The sequence below is a fragment of the Streptopelia decaocto genome (genome assembly GCF_964273445.1).
Source record: "Streptopelia decaocto genome assembly, chromosome: 3".
NCBI lineage: Eukaryota > Metazoa > Chordata > Aves > Columbiformes > Columbidae > Streptopelia > Streptopelia decaocto.
In genome coordinates, this window is record NC_138656.1 from 33349704 (window position 1) to 33369500 (window position 19797).

The 19797-nt window shown below is 47.7% G+C and overlaps 1 protein-coding gene and 1 long non-coding RNA gene across 3 annotated transcripts in view; one reads left to right on the forward strand and one right to left on the reverse strand.

Moving 5' to 3' along the window:
* Nucleotides 1-7855: 7855 nt before the first annotated feature.
* On the reverse strand, nt 7856-12012 carry LOC309437923. The gene is made up of 3 exons (XR_014183681.1): nt 11853-12012; nt 8688-8915; nt 7856-7977 (listed from the first exon to the last, which is right to left on the reverse strand). It is a non-coding gene; the product is annotated as an uncharacterized lncRNA (long non-coding RNA).
* A 95-nt stretch (nt 12013-12107) lies between these two features.
* Nucleotides 12108-19797, forward strand: part of MDGA1 (MAM domain containing glycosylphosphatidylinositol anchor 1) — a 143284-nt gene continuing 135594 nt past the window's right edge. Inside the window, exons 1-2 of one of the 2 annotated variants that reach the window (XM_082048129.1) lie at nt 12108-12617; nt 13332-13576. In XM_082048129.1, the coding sequence (XP_081904255.1) occupies nt 13450-13576 (127 nt within the window). In that variant the 5' untranslated portion in view covers nt 12108-12617; nt 13332-13449. Of the gene's footprint in view, nt 12618-12697; nt 13577-19797 lie in introns of those variants that run through there. The other variant, XM_082048128.1, reaches the window with a different exon arrangement.

Sequence of the window (19797 nt, forward strand, 5' to 3'; positions counted from 1 at the left end):
TCTCTCTCCCCCTCTCTCTCTTTTTCTCTGTCTCTCTCTCACAATGGATGTGTGTATATATGTGAACCAGGGCAAGAAACAAAAAAGCTGATGCTTGGAACAGATCAGTTTGCATTACACAGCCAACAGGCTTTCTTGGAGAAGGCTAGATACTGGGAATTCAGCATTTCCACTTCATCAGTGATTGATTTTCTCTGTGTCTCGGGGGAATTAGAATTATGCATTTTGAGGCACTCTCTGCAAGTCCAAAAGTAACAGAAATGCACCTGTGACATGAAATCAGGCCTAAGAAAATTTATGTTTTCCTTCCTTGGCTTCATAAATGTGCCTTCATCTGCATTGCTGGCTACTTTATTTAAGACATACAAGGATTGTGACCTTTTCCATCCCAAAGCACTTGATACAGTACTTTAAAAAAGGTGAATACAGTGTTTGCCCAGGCTGGACAGATGAACACAGATTAAATCCTGCACTTGTGCCCGAGACTACAAACCTCCCATTACCTGCTACCGCCTTCCAACAACTCTGCTGGCAATGTTTTTGGGTTCTTTCTGCCATACAAAATATTTTTAGATCGGTATTAACCTCTCTGTACCTATGTGGGTGGATACATGTGGGTGTGTTCATTATTACCCTTAGTATTAACAGTAGCAAAATGTACCTGCTTAAATCACTTTATAAACAGCAGAAATTACTGAGCACTGATGAGCTCCATGCTGAACATAGGACAGGCTGTGTGCCTGTCAGGAATGAGGAATCCCAGATATGAGGAATGTGTAATCTTGCATTCATGTTTTTGCTACTAAAATGCAAGAATAAGGTTACAATCTATTTCTCTTTTAAAGGCCCATTTTGATTCCTCTACAATTTTGTCTCGTGAAATGCATTTGTCTTGAAAAAGACCAGGCTGACTCTGAAAGCAGGGGAGAATGTTTGTGAAACATCTGAAGGAGAGCTTATCAAACTACATTGGAGCAGTAGTTTATTAAAGATTTAACCCCTTTGACATTTTCCTTTTTGTTTACTGTTTGTTCACATCCCTCTAGCTCGCAAATGTACTGTTTATTGTCCTCCAGATTTTCCGTATCATTAATTCTGGCTGGAGGCTCCAGCAACAGCTGTATTTGAAGAAACTAGATTATAACTGAGAGGAATTATTAATGATTTTCTTGATGCCCTCTACCTTTCTTGTTGATTTCACTGGAAATCATCAGCTTGATTGTACTCCCATGGAGCTCAAATGGGGAGGGGACAGATGTGTGAAGGTCACGATCCCCTGAAGTTTAGCTGTGTGTGGCAAGGGCACAGAAGTCCTTTCCTGCTTGGGGTGAGTAAGCCACCCCCGTTCCCAACACCCCCCTTTTCAGCCTGGCACAGTGAGTTTGTATCATGTACTGTCTAGAGTTTATAGGGCAGAAAAATTTGTTTCAGGCAAGATAACCCAATTATCTGCATCCTTTCATTTAAGTGGGAGGCTACATTTACAGCTGTAAGATAATGATTCCAGGCTCGGCTTTGCAGATGCAAGTTTCTCTACCTTATTACAGGCAGGGCTGGTTTCAGACGTGGGTATAGCTGTCGGTTGCCAAAGTTGGGAGCCTGCCAGGGACGACCAGCAGCCCGGCTTGCTTGGGCTGGAAGAAATGGGGATGGCCGTAGCTGCAGCAGGGACAAGCCAACCGTCCAGCCTTTCCCTGCAAGCTGTGCACTATCTAGGGTGTAGAAAAGGAGAAATACATCCCAAGAGGGACCCAGTCTGCTGCTGCCACACAGCTGAATTTTGCCTGCCCCAGGATGAAGAGAAAATCCTTGGGCTGCAAAATTAAATTTTGCCTACCCTGCTGATAAGCCTTGAGACAGCTCTGATTATAGAGGTATCTTCACCTCCTTCTATTTTGACTATAAAGAGAGGCTTATTGAAAGGTTGATTTTGATCTGTGTTAAGAAAAAATAAAGGAGAAAAACAATAAAATTCCCCTTGCTTCAAGATTTTAGATTTAAGTCTCACTGACAACACAATATTTTCTGGAAGTGTTAAGTCACTTGAGGAGGAATGGTTTGAATCTATAACCATTTACATTACCTCCATTTCAATATGTTTGCAGCATCTGCCACTTTTTTGGTGACCCTCTCTGAGTCCAACATAAACACATTTTCCTGCAAATTCTTAAATAAAGGTAGGTTAGACGCTGCTTCTGCAAGAGGCAATTTACTAAATCAGGGATGATAAATGTAGGACTGCGGTTTGAAAATAAAATGTGATTCTCCACCAAAACAAACATGGAAAAGAAAAGTGCTAATATGTAAAATTTCTATTGGTAATTTCTTTATCGACCAATGCTCATTGTCCAGAGAAACAGGCATTTCTTGGTTCCTATGAAATATTCTTTCTCAGGCATCTTCCATCAAAATGTCCACAGTTTTAGGGGGCTCAGAGGTACTTTTCTCCAGACATGGTGAAGGAAGAAGAGAATTTAACACAAGACACCTCACACAGGGTGTTTGGAGCAGGGATGAGCTCACCTCTTGTCAGCTGAGGTGCTCAGACTCCATATTATCCCCAAGACCACGAATGCCCAGGGCAGCTGGACCAGCTCCTCAGGCAGAGGGAGGCAAATTTCACCTTCTTCCTCCCCCACCTTCCTATCAGCCCCTCTAACCCTTCCAGTTCCCTGCAAGGGGGGTTCCACAGGCCTGATGCCAGAGACCAGGAAAAATCAGAGAGGGGAAATCAGCGGCATTTATTCCTCAGTGTTGGTGTCACATGCCATGATAAGTTCCACTAAGTCAGATATTGTGGTTTACCTGCAAACCTGAGGGCTAACAAACAGCTGTAAATCCAATCCCAAATGTGTATTGTTCCTTCAGAATACCAGTTTGTGCATCCTGATGGAATATGGCACTGCTCTGTGTGAAATACAAATGAATGGTTTGTTATTGGCTTGTCAGAAATCAGGGCTGGAGGTTGTTCCTCACAATGCACTCTGATTAGAATGTGAGGTCAGACCAGCAGTGTTTCCTTCTATCTCCGCAATCTATGAATGATTTGATCCCTATAAAAATTATGCTATTTTCCACTAATTTTTCCTGTTTGACTTCTCTGATAGGGAAGTCTGCTGCTGTTGCTCAAAACCATCATCTCATTTTCCCAGGGAAGTGTGGATGCAGGGATTGGTTTAGCAAGGAAAATCACTTCACCCTTCACCAGAGCACAGTGACCTGGGGAGTTGCATGGAGAAACTTTTGTGGCAACCCACAGGGTGAGTGTGCAACACCTGAGACACACTCGAGACACAAGGAGACGTGCATGAAAATACTGATGAGCCCCTCATGGGAAGTTGCAACAGAGGGGGTTACCTTTTCAAGCTTTAAAAAAAGAGCTGCCTATAAAATCATTAAACCAAGCCCTATCTAGACTCTGGTGGCCCTGTATTGGGCTTTAGCCATGTCTCACCCCTCTGTGAGGTACTGAACACTGGTGTGTGGTAGAGCTGGTTGCTCTCAACACCTCCACGGCTCAGTGCGAGGTCACCTGTCAAGCATGTGTGCCCAGCACGTCACTCTGGAAGCGGTAATAGCCACAGCCATCAGAGTCCCTGGCTCTAGTATCAGCTAGCATGATTAGCCCTTTTTCTCTTTCTTCTGAGGACTAGATGTAACTGAGAAGTCAATCAAACTTCAACCTCTGCCAGCCTATAGAGGATGGAGGAGGTGGAGGTTCCCAGCAGGTTATATGATCTGTCGTTTCTTCTCTGGTCTGAAAGACAGGGAGAGGAGAAATGTCTTTGCTCCACATTCCTGTTAACTTTCTTGGCATGATGAGCTAGCTGGCTAATAAGCAAGTAATTATACATCGGAATACACAGTTCAGTGGCAATGCTGTCTGTCTGCAGCCGCACAAAGCAATGAGGGAAGAAAGTGCTCTGTTCCAGCCCTGCTCATGTCTCTGCCTCTCTGTCTGAATTTGGGTGAGTCACACCTCAACTTTGTGTTTCATCCCCCCATCTCACCCAGGGGAGTGCTCACCAGTGCTCACTTTTGATCAGGGGTGCAATTCATGACTGAGAGCGCTATGCCAGAAAAACCCATCTGTGTGAGTGCAGATTCATTTGTTGCTTTGCTTGGGAGCAGCGGGGAGATGGGTGATCCTGGCAGGAATAGTTCTGCTGGTAAACCGTGTCTCTGCAGCCGCAGCACTTCAGTGCCGCACAGCACCCACACACCTGCATCGTGTCCCCAGGTAGCCCCAGCCATGGCTTTTCTAAAATGCTTAGAGCAGCCCAAATGACAAAACATGTTGGTAAATGCATCTGGTGTTTCTATAATTTCCTCCCAATAGGGTTTTTCTGTTAATTTCTTGTATGCACCATCTCATGTTACTTAGTTTTACAGTAATAGCCCTTTTAACTCTGGTGTGCCAGAGAATTGTGTTATAAATAGTCACGGTAAATTGAAACAGTGTCTTTCACCATGGGTTTCCTGAAATGGAACAGTCGGTCAAGTTACAGAGGAAAGACAAGCATGCCAGTGTGGCTTAAGAATGTGAGGATATTTAAGTGCAGAGGCAACATGGAATTGTGTTTTGGACCCACCCCAAAGGTAAGGAAGGAGCAGCAACCCTTGGGGGGATGTTGTGATTTCAATCATCTTTTCAGCAGGCACAGTTCCAAAGGATTTCTCTTCTTTGCACATTTCTTTTGTAACTTCTGGATTTGTGCAAAGAATTGTTTAAGATATTTTTACTTGAAGAGGTGGTTTGTTAAAAATGTAGCTGTAGTGTGTCACTGGACAGGAGAGGAATGGATATGTGTGTGTGTGTGTACATACAGGTTCATGCAAAGATAAAAATCACTGGATTCTTGAGTCAAGAGTGCTCCAGCAGTGGTCAACAACACCTGAAACTGAAGAGGCAATAGTAAGTTGTAAGGATAGCTCATGGACTATATATAGCATCCAACAAGGGAACTACTTCTGTGCAAGTTAGCGATAGAGGCCTCATTCTCAAACTCACTTAGAGAAGCTGAGCCTTGTGGACTAATTGTGCACCATGGGCTAGATTTGGGGCACTAGAAGACAGCGTCTTTTGGATTAAGGCAGAAGGGCCAACTACCCTTGGGTTTTTGCATTCCACATTTCTCCTGACATTTGGACTTCAGGCATCAGGTTTCCTTAAAGTCATACAGGGTCAAAACACTGAGATGAAATAGCGTGTATGCAAGTGGTATCTGTGCAGAGACTGCTGGGGAATGAAAATGAGTTCTGAGAGACCCAGATTTCTAGCAGATGAGCTCACAGAGTCCCCACGTCACAAGGGTAAGACTTGCAGCACTCTATCCCTTCAGAACTCACGAGCTTACAGACCCAGAGCAGGGAAGCTAAGTGCCACAAAGATATGCATTGCCCAGTGAGGCAGCTCCTTGATTCTCTCTTTAAGCCTGGAAACCCTCTGATGTATTCACCTGCCACTCTAGGCTCTAGGTATGAGCAGAGCAAGGTGTGACAGTGAAACAGGCCACAAAAGTTATTTTGAACTAAAACACTAGTGTCCACATCCAGGTTTGAGAAGTTCTGGAGGAGATAGGTGCACTGGGGCCACTACATTTCCAACAAGAGCTCTGGTTCCAGGTTTTCCAAAACTCAGGTCAAAGCTGTGCTAATTTATAAATCTTCTGCAAGAAGTCTGGGCAGAGGAATGATGGGTCAGGCCCACAGAGTGGATTTGTGGTAGTGTAAGGAAGGCAAATAGCAAACAGTTGGAGAGCTGCCAGGAAGAGAGCAGAAGGAAGCCTCCGCTGGGAACTGGGCTGACTCAGGTATCTCCAGCCAAGACAGCCGGCGATGCCCAGGTGAGCTGGGGACTGTGTGACCCTTTTCCTGAACAGAACGAAGCCCGTACCTGTGAAGGTCTGACTGCCCAAGCTGTTTGGACGGTGTCAGTGCACATAAGCTCCTGACAGCTTTGGATTTAATTTTTTTGTTGTTGTCAGGCTACAGTAAGAGGCTGGTTGAGAGCTGCACCACTGAGGAACAATGTATGGTTCCCCAGAAAACAATGGGGCTGTTTTAGGCATTGAATTGCGTGTTCTTGTTTGCAGCCTGTTTGGCACTATTGAATCTTTCTGTAACCACCTCTCCCAGCTCTTGTGATCCTGGATCAGTAGCAAGGGGAGATTCTCATAGAAAAAAAATGTTTTTCTCTGCAACTTCCTTTTTACATCCAAAACACAGATGCTTACCTTCCTGAAGTGAGGGTGTCACTGTCTGGGGACCAACAGGGACTGAGAAACTTCTTGTGTACAATTTTAAGTCAATGTATTGATAATAGATCAGCTTCCCAACAAAAAAGTGTGGCCACTGGGCAACTGAAGTGAGGAGGTACCAGCTGGGGTGTTTTCTCGCCAACAAGGGGTCTCGGGGCATATGAGCTCACAGCCTTCCCTGAGTGCTCCCACAAAAGTGACTCTGCAGGATGGCTTCCTCCTCATGCCAGGCTATGGGAGACATAATGTCCTCATCACAGTCTACAGCTTCCTCACAAGGGGAACTCTCCTCTTTAGCGACCAATGACAGAACCTGAGGGAATAGCAGGAAGATGCGCCTGGGGAGGTTTAGGTTGAACATCAAGAAAATGTTCTTCACCCAGAGGGTGGTGCAGCACTGGAAGAGGCTCCCCAGGGAGGTGTCACAGCCCCAAGCCTGACAGTATTGAAGAAGCAACTGGACAACACCTTCAGACACATGGTGTGAATTTTGGGGTTGTCATATGCAGGGACAGGAGTTGGACTCAACGATCCTTATGAGTCCCTTCCAACTCAGGACATTCTATGATTCTTTGCTTCTATGTGCTGTCTGTGGACAAAGGCTGTCTCCACCAAGGTCTAAACAGCAAGGTCCCATCTGATAGTTGTCCTATGTAGATTTTAATTTTTCAATCAATCACCCCCATGCTGTGAATTGTGTTTAAAACCTCTAATGGAAAGTTCAAGTAGCACAGTCTCCTGAGAGTGCTGACAACTTGCTCAAACACAACCTTCTGGCTGAAGGCGTCTGCTTCAGGAGTAGCTCCTTTGGTCTCCCCAGCACCACCACCTCCACCACAGGGCAGAGATCACACATTTCAGATCATCTGCCCGGCACTGACAAAATCTGTGATCGATGCACTTTGCTGGAAGTGGCAAAAAGCATGAACAGGGGAGAATCATGCCCAAACTCTTTGTATCTGCTTGCTGTGAAAAAGCATCCCTCTTCACTGCACTCTGGGAGACGTGTGCTAGGAGAGGGGGCTGAGGCAATGAAAGGAATTGGAAGAAAGAGAGAACAAGTTCCTTTGACCAGCACCAGCTTGACATTTTTTCAGCTCACTTTTTACTCATGAAAGGGAGGGTGGGAAAGGAGAAGAAAGTATGAATGCAGGAGAAGAAGGAGGCAGAGAGCAAAAAAGATCAAAGAAAGGGTGAAACAGGAAAGATGCTCCCAGTGATGCTGAGACACTTGTCTGTGCCCCTATAAGAGCCCCAATCTGCCCTAAAGCACAAGAGCAAAAAAAACAGCAGGTTCTCTGGGAAACTACATATATAGGCTAAAAAGCATAGAGATTGGTAGAAAATGTTGAGTTAAAAGCCTGTGGGTTGAGTGCACAAGAAGTGGGATGGAGTGTGTGTGTGTGTGAGCACTTGAGCTGAGTAAAGAAGAGTAGCCACACATTGAGATCACAGGGAAGGGATTGCAATGGCTTTTACAAAAGCCTTAACCAGGAAGCAGAAGTTTGTCAAAGTATAATTGGGTAAAGACAGGAATAGCAAAATCCAATACAATAGTAACCAGCTGGCAGAAGTCCCAGCATGGCCCTGGGACTGGCTCCATCAGGGAAGTGCAGGGAGGAAGGTTGGTAAAGCCCAGGCAGGATTAATATATTGGGTGAGGAATAGAGATGGAAGCCCTCTTCATCACTCCTTGCAGTCTCTGTGATGAGGAGAGCTAATCAAAAAAAGCAGAATACACAAGAGGCTCAGAGGTACTATTAGTGTTGTAATATGCATCTGGGAAAAAAGCAAGCATAGCATAGGTGTGTTCCTTGGAGTGGAGATGAGGAAAACCGAGGACAGCAAAGCCCAACCCTTGGGATTCATAGCCCTATCTTGGCATGCTTCATACTGGAAGCACGAGATACCTAGGAGGATCTGGGACAGTAAAAGCACCAGTCTAGTGTTAAGGATGGTGGGAAGCACTGCATTTTTAATTTTTAAGTTTTCCTGTGAAGACCAATTAAACAGAAGGAAAACAGACAGTGAACAGTTTAACTCCACCCTGTCAATTGCGGCTTCACCAATGCTTTTGTGCTTTGCAGAATACTTGGTGCTGAAGCCCCTAGTTTGTTTATAGCAGTCTGACAGGGCTGCCCCTCACCACACACACTGGATTTCTCTGCCTTCTCTAGTTCCCCTTGCCTGGGTCTCTTGCTGCCCTATCTTGCTCGCTTGGGTCAGACCTTTGCCCCTGCGCTGCGCTGTTACAGAGCCTGCCCCAGCTCAGCCCTGCATAGCAGCACTGCCGGAGCAACCCTGTGTGCTCAGCTCCTTGATGCAGACCTGTGCTGCAGTTAGAATTCCCTTGTTTTCCCATCTCCCTGCTAACATCTCTGCTGCAGCGCTAGAGAGTCCCCTGGCTTTCCCCTTCTCAACTCTCACCTCTCCTGCAGCATTTGGAGTCACCCTGGCTTTGCCCATTGCCTTTCGGTGCCCTGTTGTGTTCCTTTTTCCTTACTTTCTGTTTCTATCCCCTTTTAGTGAGACAAAGGAAGGGAAATGCTGCAGCAAAGCTTCCAGCTGGGCTGTACTCTTTTCCATATGTGGTGGGGAGGGAGGGGAGGAAGAGATCATACTTCAGGAATCCTGGAGACCTTCTTGGATGTAGTGCTGAGAAGAAAATAGAACAGGGAAGAGGTGACAGAAATGTCAGGCAACGAGCTCAAGAGATCACTGGGGCCCACAGATCATCCCAGAAAATAAATAAATGACAGACTGCACCAGACAATAGCGTGAAAACATTGACACAAAGAGAATTAATGTTCTTGCAACTGGACCTTGGCCTCATGCAGTTCTTCAATTGTCTCTTGCTTGGTGACATCGTGCTATATAAGATTTGCTCTCTTTGAACACTACATCTGTCCCAGAGACTGTCTACCTCTTAACGTAGCTGTGAAATATAGTTGATGTAGTATGCATAAATATTTCAAATAGACAGGACTCATTTGACAAGCGGGGGTCTTGAGAAGGGACTGGACACACTGACTCCCAGCTGAAAGACAGGACAAATATGTTCTGCAGAAACAGCCTGGGGGGGAGGAAGGACATCCCTCATCTTAGCTTTTTGGCAAGTAGAATCACTACAAAGTGTGGTTTCCTTATGACAAGCAGATTGCTTAGCAAGTGTGCACAGGAGTGCTGGCTTGCTGTCACCCATTGGATACACCATAGTTATGAATGCTGTGATTTATTAGGCCTCAACCAATAATTATTAATTATCTTATTTAGCAAATGCAGTTATGTACTTAGGTTTTGGCAGTATTTTTTTTCCACTCAGAATATCAATGGACAGATGACAGCTCTTTCTAATTATTTATTATCCAATTATTTTTCCCTTTAATTCAATGGACTTCTCACAGTCTCACTTTATGTTTTTTCACTGTTCCCTAATTGGATGAGTTCAAAGGTACTTTTGGCACAAATACTTTTATTTGCTAAGAGAAAGCTGGGTTGTTTCACATACTTTGGCAGTTTATTTTGAAATTCATTTTTCATAAGCATTTGTGTCAGTGAAACATGAGCATGTGCACTGAATGTTAACACAAAAAAGGGGTGCGAAGGGGATTTACTTTTTTAGACTCATTATCCAGATACATAACCAAAACTCCAAGGCACTATTCCACCATCCAATGAGAAGTCCTGGGAAAAAATAGAGGAAAGGCTACAAAATGCCCCATAAATATCCTTATTTTGAAATTATTAGTAGAAAAAACAATACTCGTGTCTCCATGGTTTTATCACCATGAAGCTTCCTGAATCTGCAAACATCTCTTCATCTCGTTTCCTTGTGTTGCTTTCAGCCTGTTTGATGCAGATACAGAGAATTTTATTTTGTCTCATCAGCAGCTCTTGCTTCCCGCCCTGCCCCAGCAAAGGGGCAGCTCCGCCTGTCCTCCTAGTGCTGGCTGCCTCCTTCTACCTATACACTCTTTATTAATGTTGCCACCACACACCGCAGGAAGGACTAACTCCTTCTCGGATAAGGGGTTATTGTATTAAAAAATAAACTTGCTTACATGAAGTGCTTTCATAAGTGCCCCACTCCATGTCATTATCTTTGGAAAGAACACCCCAGAGTGCAAAGCCCACAGACTCTTGGCTAATGTTACCTTCGCTTGGTTACAGGAGAGAGAGAAGGAAAAAAAAAAAAGAAAAAAAAAAGAAAAACAAGAAAAAAAGGGAAAAAAAGACAAAAAAAACCCAAAAACAAAACAAAACAAACAAACAAACAAAAAGCTGTTTTATTCCGGGGACATCCTGAAGAGTGAGAGAATAGGCTCCAGAGGGAAATCCACCTGCCTCGCCTCCTGCGTGCAGGGATGCTGGTCATGGGGTGAAGGTGCCCTGTCCTTAACACCGCTCTCCTCCTGGTGCACGGTGTTGCTTTTTTCTCCCGCTGAGCACCGCTTACAATAGGAATAACTGTATACTAATTAGCGGCTATATCTATTAATTACTTGTTTGTTAGAGCATGGTTGAGCAGCCTGCCGCTCTTTGGGCCATATCAGGTTTGTTTGGTTTTTTTTTTAGTTACATTTTCATCCACGAATGTTCACACTGCGATTCGGTGCCTGCTGGGGCACGTCTTTCCATCCGCTTTCCCTTCGGGTACAGCATCTCTCGCCAGCGACCGTGACCAGCGGACCTCGCTGCAGAGCGGCGAGAGAGGTCCGGGAGCCCCCGGGGACAGCAGAGAAGCACCATGAGCGGCCCCGAGATCACGCGTGGCCGAGGCGGGAGGGCACGCAGGGACCAGCCTCGGGGAAGACGCGGAGGGGACCCGGTGTCGCTGCGGGTCGGGGCGCATCAGCCCGTCCCCGGGAGCCTCGGGGCGGGGGGACCAGCGCCGAGAAGCAGCGCGTCCCGCTAAGTGGGGCTTCCACGGTGCTGGCTCCGCTTTACGCTCTGAGCTCACTGCTACAGTCCCGGGCCAGCCACGGGTGGGCTCGTCGGCTCTGGAGCCTCGTGGGGCGAGCGGGTTTGGGCTCCTCCGAAGCAGCGTTTTGACCACCTCGCAAAGCAGCTGGAGTTAGCAAAGCAAGGCTCCGCACCGACGCTCCCGGGGCGTTGGCGCAGCCCGCCGGTGCCGGTGGTGATGCCTAGGGCAGCCGCGGAGCATCCCCTTCCTCCTCCCGGCCGGAGATCTTGCCCCGGGCCCTGCGCGAGGGGGGAACGCACAGCTCCCCCGCTCCGCTTTTTGTGTATGCGCATCAACACAGTTCGGGGACAGCACTCTCACGGGTACGACCGACCACCCGCAACCACGCACCGGGCGGGGGGCTCGCACAGCACCCCCGTCCCACCGGTGCCCCCCCCCCCACCCCGTCGCTCCCGAGCAGCATGCACAAGGCAGCCCCGCCAGCCAACAACCTACCGTGGAGGGGGGCAAAAAACTTTGCTGGCACCTGCTAGAGCCGGCACAGGAGACCCCCTCTGGGCAGCTTGCGCTGCCTGGCTGCCTGTGCAAGCCGGGAGGGGCCCACCCCACCCAGCCCCCCCTCGCCTCTGGGCTTTTCGCATCGCAAGTCCCACCCGGGAGAAGCCGACCTTGCCGCGAGTGTCCTGAGGATGGAGGGACCCCGGGCTGAGGGCTGATCTCTCTGCCCGAAGCAAGTCCCTTTTTCTCCTCAGCCCTGCGGTGTTGTCTTAATGGGGCCGGGGCGAGGGGAGGCCCGCAGAATTGGGCAGGAGGCTGGGCTCTTCCGAGCACGGCCGCTTTAATTGGCTCTTTTTTTTTTTTTTTTTTTTTTTTTTTTTTTTTTTTTTTTTTTTTTTTTTAAACAGAAGGGGAATGAAATGGTGAAGAGGGGAGGGGAAAAACCTAGAAAGCCAAAGGGAAAGAAAATACGGCGCGCTCGGCAGAGCCGGCAGGCAGGGAGGGGTGAGACGGTCCCAGGCCAGCCGGCCAGCGGGGGTCGGTGCGGTGCCGCGGCCGGCTGGGGAGCGGTGACGCTCTCGGCAACTTTTGCAGGAGATTTTGGCGCTTCAGGAAAAAGCAGTGAGGCAGGGACCTGCCAAGCGGTTTCCAGCCGGCGCGTGGCAGGAGTAACCTAACTTCTTCCAGCTTCTTGTCCCTCCTCGTCGGCTCCCTTCCAGCCGCAGCCCCTGTCAGCTCCCGCAGCCGTCGAGGGAGAGCGACACAGACCTCTCCACAGCTGTAAATCATCTGCCAAGCAGGCGGAGCAGGCAAGCAGAGATGAAGCACTCGCCCGAGCCCGGCATACAACATCAGGGAAAGTTTTGAAGGGAGAAGGACCTGGCAGGCCGGGGAGGAGGCGAAGAGAGCCGGACTGAGCTGCGGGTGGAACGAGGGTGCGTGGTCTTCTGCTCCTCGTTTGCTTCTCCCTTCAGGCTGGCTGGGGCGATGCAGTGCAGCTGGGGGAGCTCTCGGGAGCCGCTTTAAAAAAAAAAAAAAAAAAAAAAAAAAAAAAAAAAAAAAAATCCTTCCTGGATTTGATTAATTACAACAATCCCCTCCCCAAAAGATCTGGAAAAGAGGAGAGAGAATCACCTATCCCTTCCTCCGCCTTTCAGCAGCTGGCTTCTATCCCCCACCCTCGCTTTCCCCCCCTTTTTCTCCACCTCCTTCTCCTTTCCCCCATTCGCTCCTGGGGCTGCGGCCAGAGACTCATCGGGAGGAGGGAGGACTAGGACTCTCTCAAGTTGGCCCCAGTTGACAGCACTTCGCGCAGCGCGGGGACTTCAGGCAGCGCTCGGCGACTCCCGTTGAACAAAGAAACCCCCATTCCCGTAGGGGCCGGGGGGCAGGGCTGGACTGGCCCAGGCCCTGCTCCTGCCCCTTGGCGGCACGGTGCCCCCGGGCTGGCCTTTCCCCGTACCCCGAGTGCGGGCGCAGCTGCCCGTTTGCCTGGAGATCCTCGAGCAACCTGGCGAGGGGAAGCGGGAAGCGGCGCTCCGCTTTCTTGCCCTCCCTGCCTCCTTCCCTCGCTCTCTCTCTCTTCCTCCCCCTCTCCTTTTTTTTTTTTTTTTTAATATATTTTTCTTCTTTTAAAATTTTGTCCTCAGGCGGCCCCGCTGTGGAGGGTCCCTTCCTCCGCCCCAGGGGCGCTGGTGCCCGGCGCGGAGCGGGGCGTATGGGGCGGCGTTTCGGGAGGCTTTCGCCTGCTCCTCGCTCCCAAGCCGGATGCTGCCTGGGCTGTTTTGGCTGCTTTTCTTCGCCGGCGATGAAGGCTCTGCCTTGAAGATGGAGATGATCTGTTTTTTATTCCTGTCTCTGGTGCCGGTGTACAGCAGGGGACAAGGGGTTTACGGTAAGAGATACTGTCGCGGTCGTTGTTTGGGAGGGAGGGGGGAGGCGAGGGCGCGGACGGCGGCGATGGGATCAAAGTTAAAAAGCACCTGCAGGAGGAAGTAAATGATGCCGGCGAAGCTCGTCGCAGCCTGAAGGGAGAGATTTATGCACCAATCGGGCTTCCAGCGCCTGTAGCTACTTCGTAATTCCTCGCCGTAACCCCTGGCCGCCTCCGATTTACGAGTCCTCCGAGATGGTACACAGGGAGCGCTGGCGAGGCTGCCGCCGGGCTGGCTGCGCCTGGAGCCGGGAGGAGCGACAGCTGCCGCGGGGAGCGACCCCGGGCCCGGCCCTGCCTCCCCTCTCCCCCACCCGCCTCGCGTGGGGACGCCACGCTGGTGCCGGCGTGCGAAAGGCGGCGGCGCGGCTCTGGGAGCACCTCCGAGTTGCAGTTTCTTTGGGCAGCGGGAGGACGGAGGATCTCCTCCCCGCGCTGCCCTTGCGGGTTTGTTGCCTTGCAGGAGCGCCGGCACGGGGAGGCCACAGGAGAGCGGCCGCTGCCTCTCCGGGGCTCCGTGTCGGGGTTCCCCCTTGCTGCCGGGGGCAGCCTGCTCCCCGCCGCCGGCGTGCGGGGCGGTGCTCTGCGGATCTGCCCGGCCCGGCGGGGCCGGCTCCTCGCCCTGCGCCGGCTTGCCCCACACAATCTACGGCGAGCCCCGCCGGGCTCCGTCCCCTACCTGAGGGGCGAGGGGTGAGGCTGCTTTTGCACACCATTGAACTTTGCTGCCGATTTTCTTCTTAAGATCGTGAGGGCAGGTGGATAGAGGTCTGTGGCAGAGATGATGTCGAGCTGCTTGATTTTTTTCCCCTCTTTATTATTATATTACTATTATTATTATTATTTTTACAGTTATGATGCTTACTTCCTGTCCTCGTTTGGTGGCAGATGGCAAGCTCGGGTATCCCCTCGAGAGGTCCGGCTCCCCCAGCCCCTCAGCTTCTGAGTGCAGGTGGCAGAGGCTGGGGATGGCACCCCACGTCCCCGCTGAGCACAAGTCCTGGGTTGAGAGAACAGCGGAGATTTGCTTTAGCCAGCCGTGCAGCCCCCCTTTCCCTCTCCCAGACGTCTCTTAATTCTTGCTTTACAAGATCTGCATTTCCAATACACTGGGAAAAAATAAATAAAAGCAACCCACAAGACTTGCCTCTCATAACAAGCCGGCTTTATCTTGGCTTACAACTCAGTTGTGCGTTGCTGTAAAGTCCTTCTGGAAGGCATGCCTCTGCGTCTAACAAGCCAGGCTCTCTGAGCTCTGAAGAGAGATCCCAGTGAGAGAATCCAGCCCCCCCATTTCCCCCCCTTTTTAGCAGCATGCAGCCAGTCTCTTGTGTGAGCTCTGGCAAAGATCAGTTCAGTCTCACTGACTATGGGTGAGTCTTTGTAGGTCACTTTTTAATGATGTATTTCTTTAATGAAAACAATTCCTCCTTTCTCCTTGAGGGCTGAGATGTTAATTTGAGTTTGGGTCTGTTTTGTAAAATAACCATTTTAAACAGAGGGTGTGTAGCTTCCTTTATTTTTTCTTTCTTCCTGCCAGTATTATGTTTTCTCCTCATCTGCATGTCCAGAGAAAAATCGTAGGACCCTCCAAAGGCTATAAGATGAGGAGTAGAATGAGTTTGTAGTACAGAAACCTAGTCAGGGCAAGTTATTTAATCCTTTCAAATAAGTTATCTGCTTCTAGCTGAACTTTTTTTTTTAATGTGTTTTTGTTTTAGTGTGCTTGCTGCTGAGTAGCTGTCACTTGCTGTAGAATGGCCCCTCTGCTCAGGATCACAGCAAGAGGGACAGCGCTTAAAACTGGTTTTACTTTAAATGTGCATTAAAAGGTTGCCTGTTGTATTTTTTCATTCACTTCAGTGAACTTGTATTTGATAGCATTGCTGCTGAATTAGATCTTCAGAATAACTTACTGATGTTTTTGTCTTTTTCTCTCAGAGAGAGATTGGAGAAGCTGTGTACAAAAGAAAACACAGATATAGACATGCACTAAGATGAAAGCATCCTTGTAAGCCAAAATGGTACACTGCTTCTATCTATTTTCTTACTTAACTACAAAAAGGAGAAATCCAGTCTCTTACCTCCTCTCCCCTCCCCTTGCTCCTCAAACTATCTGTTGAGACCATCAGGAGCCTTAATAGGCAGCTGTCTCTAAGTGCCGCCCAGAGCGGAGTCTTGTGGAATCAGCACCCAGCAAACTTCTACAGTGACTAATAGTTTTCATATTGTCTTTCCCAATCCTGCTGTCAGTTCACTACCCTGCACTGATTTCATGCCTTGTGCAGCCAGCACTGTTTGTTTGGAAGCGAGATTGCAGCTATTGATGGCTCAAGCAGAGCTGGATTGATACTGTTACATTTGCAAGGATAAATAAAGCAAGATTAGAAACTAGTCCTACTGCAGGTCTCCGCTTCAGTTTGTCCTAAATGTTAGTCTTTCACCAATCCATACTTGAGTGTTCTGTGTTTTGAATGTCAGTCTCATGTGGCACTTAACGTAGAAATTATGGGAACTCAGGTATCGTGTTTCAGATCTGTTTTTCTGCTTTTAAATATTTATTTATGGCAAGGGAAATGGGGAGAGGCATCTATATGGCTCTATAAATATATTTTACTTTAGTAAATCTGCTGAGATTAAATCAGATTAAATGAGATAAAGTATCCATGTGATGTACCCTTTAAATAATACACCCACATGGATGTGCACAAAAGACCTCTGTCTAGGAGAGTGGAATTGTTGGAGAGGTTTATTGAGATGAATGGTATAAATAAAATGTGTGTAAAGGGGTTTCTGGGAAAGGAGCATTTGCAATGGAGGTGCAATTTAATTAGGAGTCAAGGTACTTTTAGCCCTCTACCTGAAGAGCCTTGTTGTATAAATTGGCATTTGTTGTAATGACTGAAGTGTGTCTGAAATGCTCCTCTTTTTAGCTGATCCCATCCTTTCAGCCTTGTTTGTTGCAATAAGACAAGGCTGGCCTGGTATGGAAGGCAGTTCAGCAGACTGCCAAGAGGCAACTTTTATTAGCCTTTTGTAAGCACCCCATTTCCCACACTGCACATGCCTTTCAATCCTAGTGCATTAATGCTGCTGGTCAAGATGAGGGGCAAGCTGTAATAGATCTCTACGAAATGTCAGAATTTGGGGGGAGGGAGGAAGAGATAAGGAGAAAGTGGACTTGCTCTTCCAGACTTGGAGTTATGAATGCTAAAAGACTATAAACTAGATTGATAGGGGAGAATAGGGAGTGTTTCCTAAAGGAGGAGTACACCTCTTGCTTCCTAGTCAGCCTGGCAGACTTTGGGACTTGAATAGCACTGGTTGAGAACATGCACAGCACTCCTGCTCTGCTTACTCTATGTGCAGAATATAATTAACATTTCCGAGTTGTCTTGCGACTAACACAGTCCAGCTGATCAGCAGCAGCCTTTCAGGCTGAAAAGGAGAGTAGGATGTTTTATCCTCTGCCTCTCATAACTCTCCTGCAGAAAAGGCATTTCAGGAATGGTCATCATGGCGTGTGATGAGAGGCTACAGCAAGGTGGTGGCAAGGGAATAAAAGGAAGGTTTTGGCTGGGCAGCAGGGAAAGCTGCCTGGCACCATGATCAGAGAGGTTGGATGGGCTGCATTACTTCAGCACTTCAAACTGGTGGGGGTGAAGCACTTGCAGTGTGGAGTAGTCTAGGCCTGGCCTCTGACATGGGGAATAAATTACTTAGTAAACCTCTTAAAAGAGACACCATCCCACTGAATCACCCATGAGATGCCACTAAGGGCAGCCAAAAAATCTAGTGGAAGACTGTTTTCTTGTGTCTGCAGTGGAGGAGTGTCATGGTAAAACATATGCTGGCTTTAGACCATAAACATCCACACTTTTTCATTTCATGTATGTATGACATGATTTGTTTCCTGCTCCTTTTACCTGTAAAGTAAAAGCCTCTTTTCCTAGAGTTTTCAATGCAGGATGCCTCACACCCTCTTGTGACCTCTGTGTGTGCTTGTCTTTTGTTGCCAGTTTCTGGCAGCACAGATGCACTCTAACCTGGAGCCTGGTGACCTGGATCAGTCCCTCTCCCCTGCCCCTGCCTATAGCTGTCTTGCTGTTATCCCAGTGCACCCTGTGCCAAACCTTGTGCCCTCAGAAATGGGTGAGCAGATCGCTGGCTAAAGCAGCAGTGGAGCTGGCTCCCGTGAGCTTCACTTCTTGACTGATTCTATTTGGAAAATGCAATGTATAAGCACAGTGGTGCTCCAAACTATAGATATAGATCTTTATATATGTGTATATATACATATATGTATATATACGCACATGTACACACATCCTTTGTGCTCAACCATTTCTTCTTTTTGTCAGATCCTGAAATCTGTGGTGGCTTAGGCTGTAGCCTCTTAGTTACAGGAATGATTTTTATAACTGGAGGGCTATAGAAATAGTCTCACATAAGGACTGGCTGGGTCCAAAATTTGCATAGTTTTTTAGCAGCTCTTTAAGGTCAAGGCATTAAATCTGTCCGGCCCTGTGCTTCACTGTGCCTCGCTGTTCTCCAGCTGTAGTGTGTCAGATTCACCCTCCTGTGACACCAGTGCCTCTGTTTTTAGGTCAGGTCACTTGCTTCACACACCAGATAAGCCCTCAATTGGCTTTAATATGCAGTACTAGAAAACTGACATTATCTTCTTGACAGGTTGTTTGCAACTTGCTGGTAGAAGTCAAAATATTTCACTATAGGTGTCATCAGAAACCACCATCCTATGCTAATTTTGTGGGAACATGAAGACAGATGTTGAATAATTTGACATGAGCAGCATAGCTTTTAAAATTATCACTGTGTCAGGTCTTGACTGGATTTTTATTTTTTTTTTTTTTTTTAATATATATATGTATTTCAGATGAGTTTAAGAGAGGGGAGAGGGAAATATAGTAAGTGGCTCCTGATAAGTGGAAGATGCAGCAGAAGATGGCCTTGGAGGTTCAGTTATCAGACAGCAATTCAGCAGTGGCTATAAGGGATGCTGTGCTGCTGGGACTGATGTTGTTATTTTTAAAGAGGAAGACTAAGTGACTTCCATACTGGAAATTCAGAGATCTTGTGACACTTCCCATCAACCAGAAGCCCTACTGTTTTGCCTGTGTTTTGACAAGAGTCACTGCTATTCTGCTTTCTTGAATAGCGTGGTTTCAGGCTTCTAATCTCTCTCTCCACATGTACCATGCTCTCTTGGTTCATTAAGCACAGTCTATGCCTAAGAATCTTGCCAGCATGTGGCTATGGCATGTTATGAGGAGGGCAGAGTTGAGAGGTGGGGAAAAATTGCAGTCTTCCCAACGTCTAAGAGATGCATTTCTATTAGTGAAAGATGGCTGGTGTGGAGGGTGTTTTTTCACTCCATATGTGGAAATGCTCTGAACCCTACCTGCAAAAGGCATCTTTAGTCAGCATAAGGTAAGCCTGCAGTCAACTAGTTTGCCTGTGTAGCTCTGGAGAGACTGTTTACTGGTGAAGCTCTTATCAGGATAGGTGAGAGGTTGTTATTTTTTTTGTGCAGAGAGATTCCTGTTTTGTGTCCTTAGAGTGGACGACATTTCGCTGGGGGCAAAGATGAGCATTCAGCTGGTGACAACAGGCAGTGGAAAATGTTGGTTTGCTCTCAGAGATGCTGTGGGTACCTGCATCTGATAATACAATGTGGGTTTCTTTAGGCTATACTTGATAGCCCAGGTCTTATGTAGGATGAAAGTATTAAAGCTTTGAGACCATTTCTATTCTCAAGCAGTAAGTGCCCATGTCCCAGCCACCTTTTGCCAGTTATCAGCTGCTGGTGTTGCATAGGTTTAAATTCAGGATGAGGAAATAGGTTAAGGTCTCCCAGGCTTGTGGAAGAAGGGGCAAGGACTGCAGAATGCCGATCTGGCAGGGCCTCCAGTATCCATTGGAGAGTGACGTGCTGCAAAGAAGTGGGAGAGGAGAGTGTGCATGTTTCATGTCTCTGTGCTTATGTTTAACTTGTGGTATCTCTGTTGGGATCCGAAGTACTTGCTTTGAAAAGAAAAAAGGAACAACACACGTTTGTTTTTTATAGCCAAGCACTTGCTTAGCATTTAAAAGAAGAAATTAAATGTGTGATAACCCATTGAGTTGATGATCAAAAGCGCTGAATTAAAGCACAAGGAAAG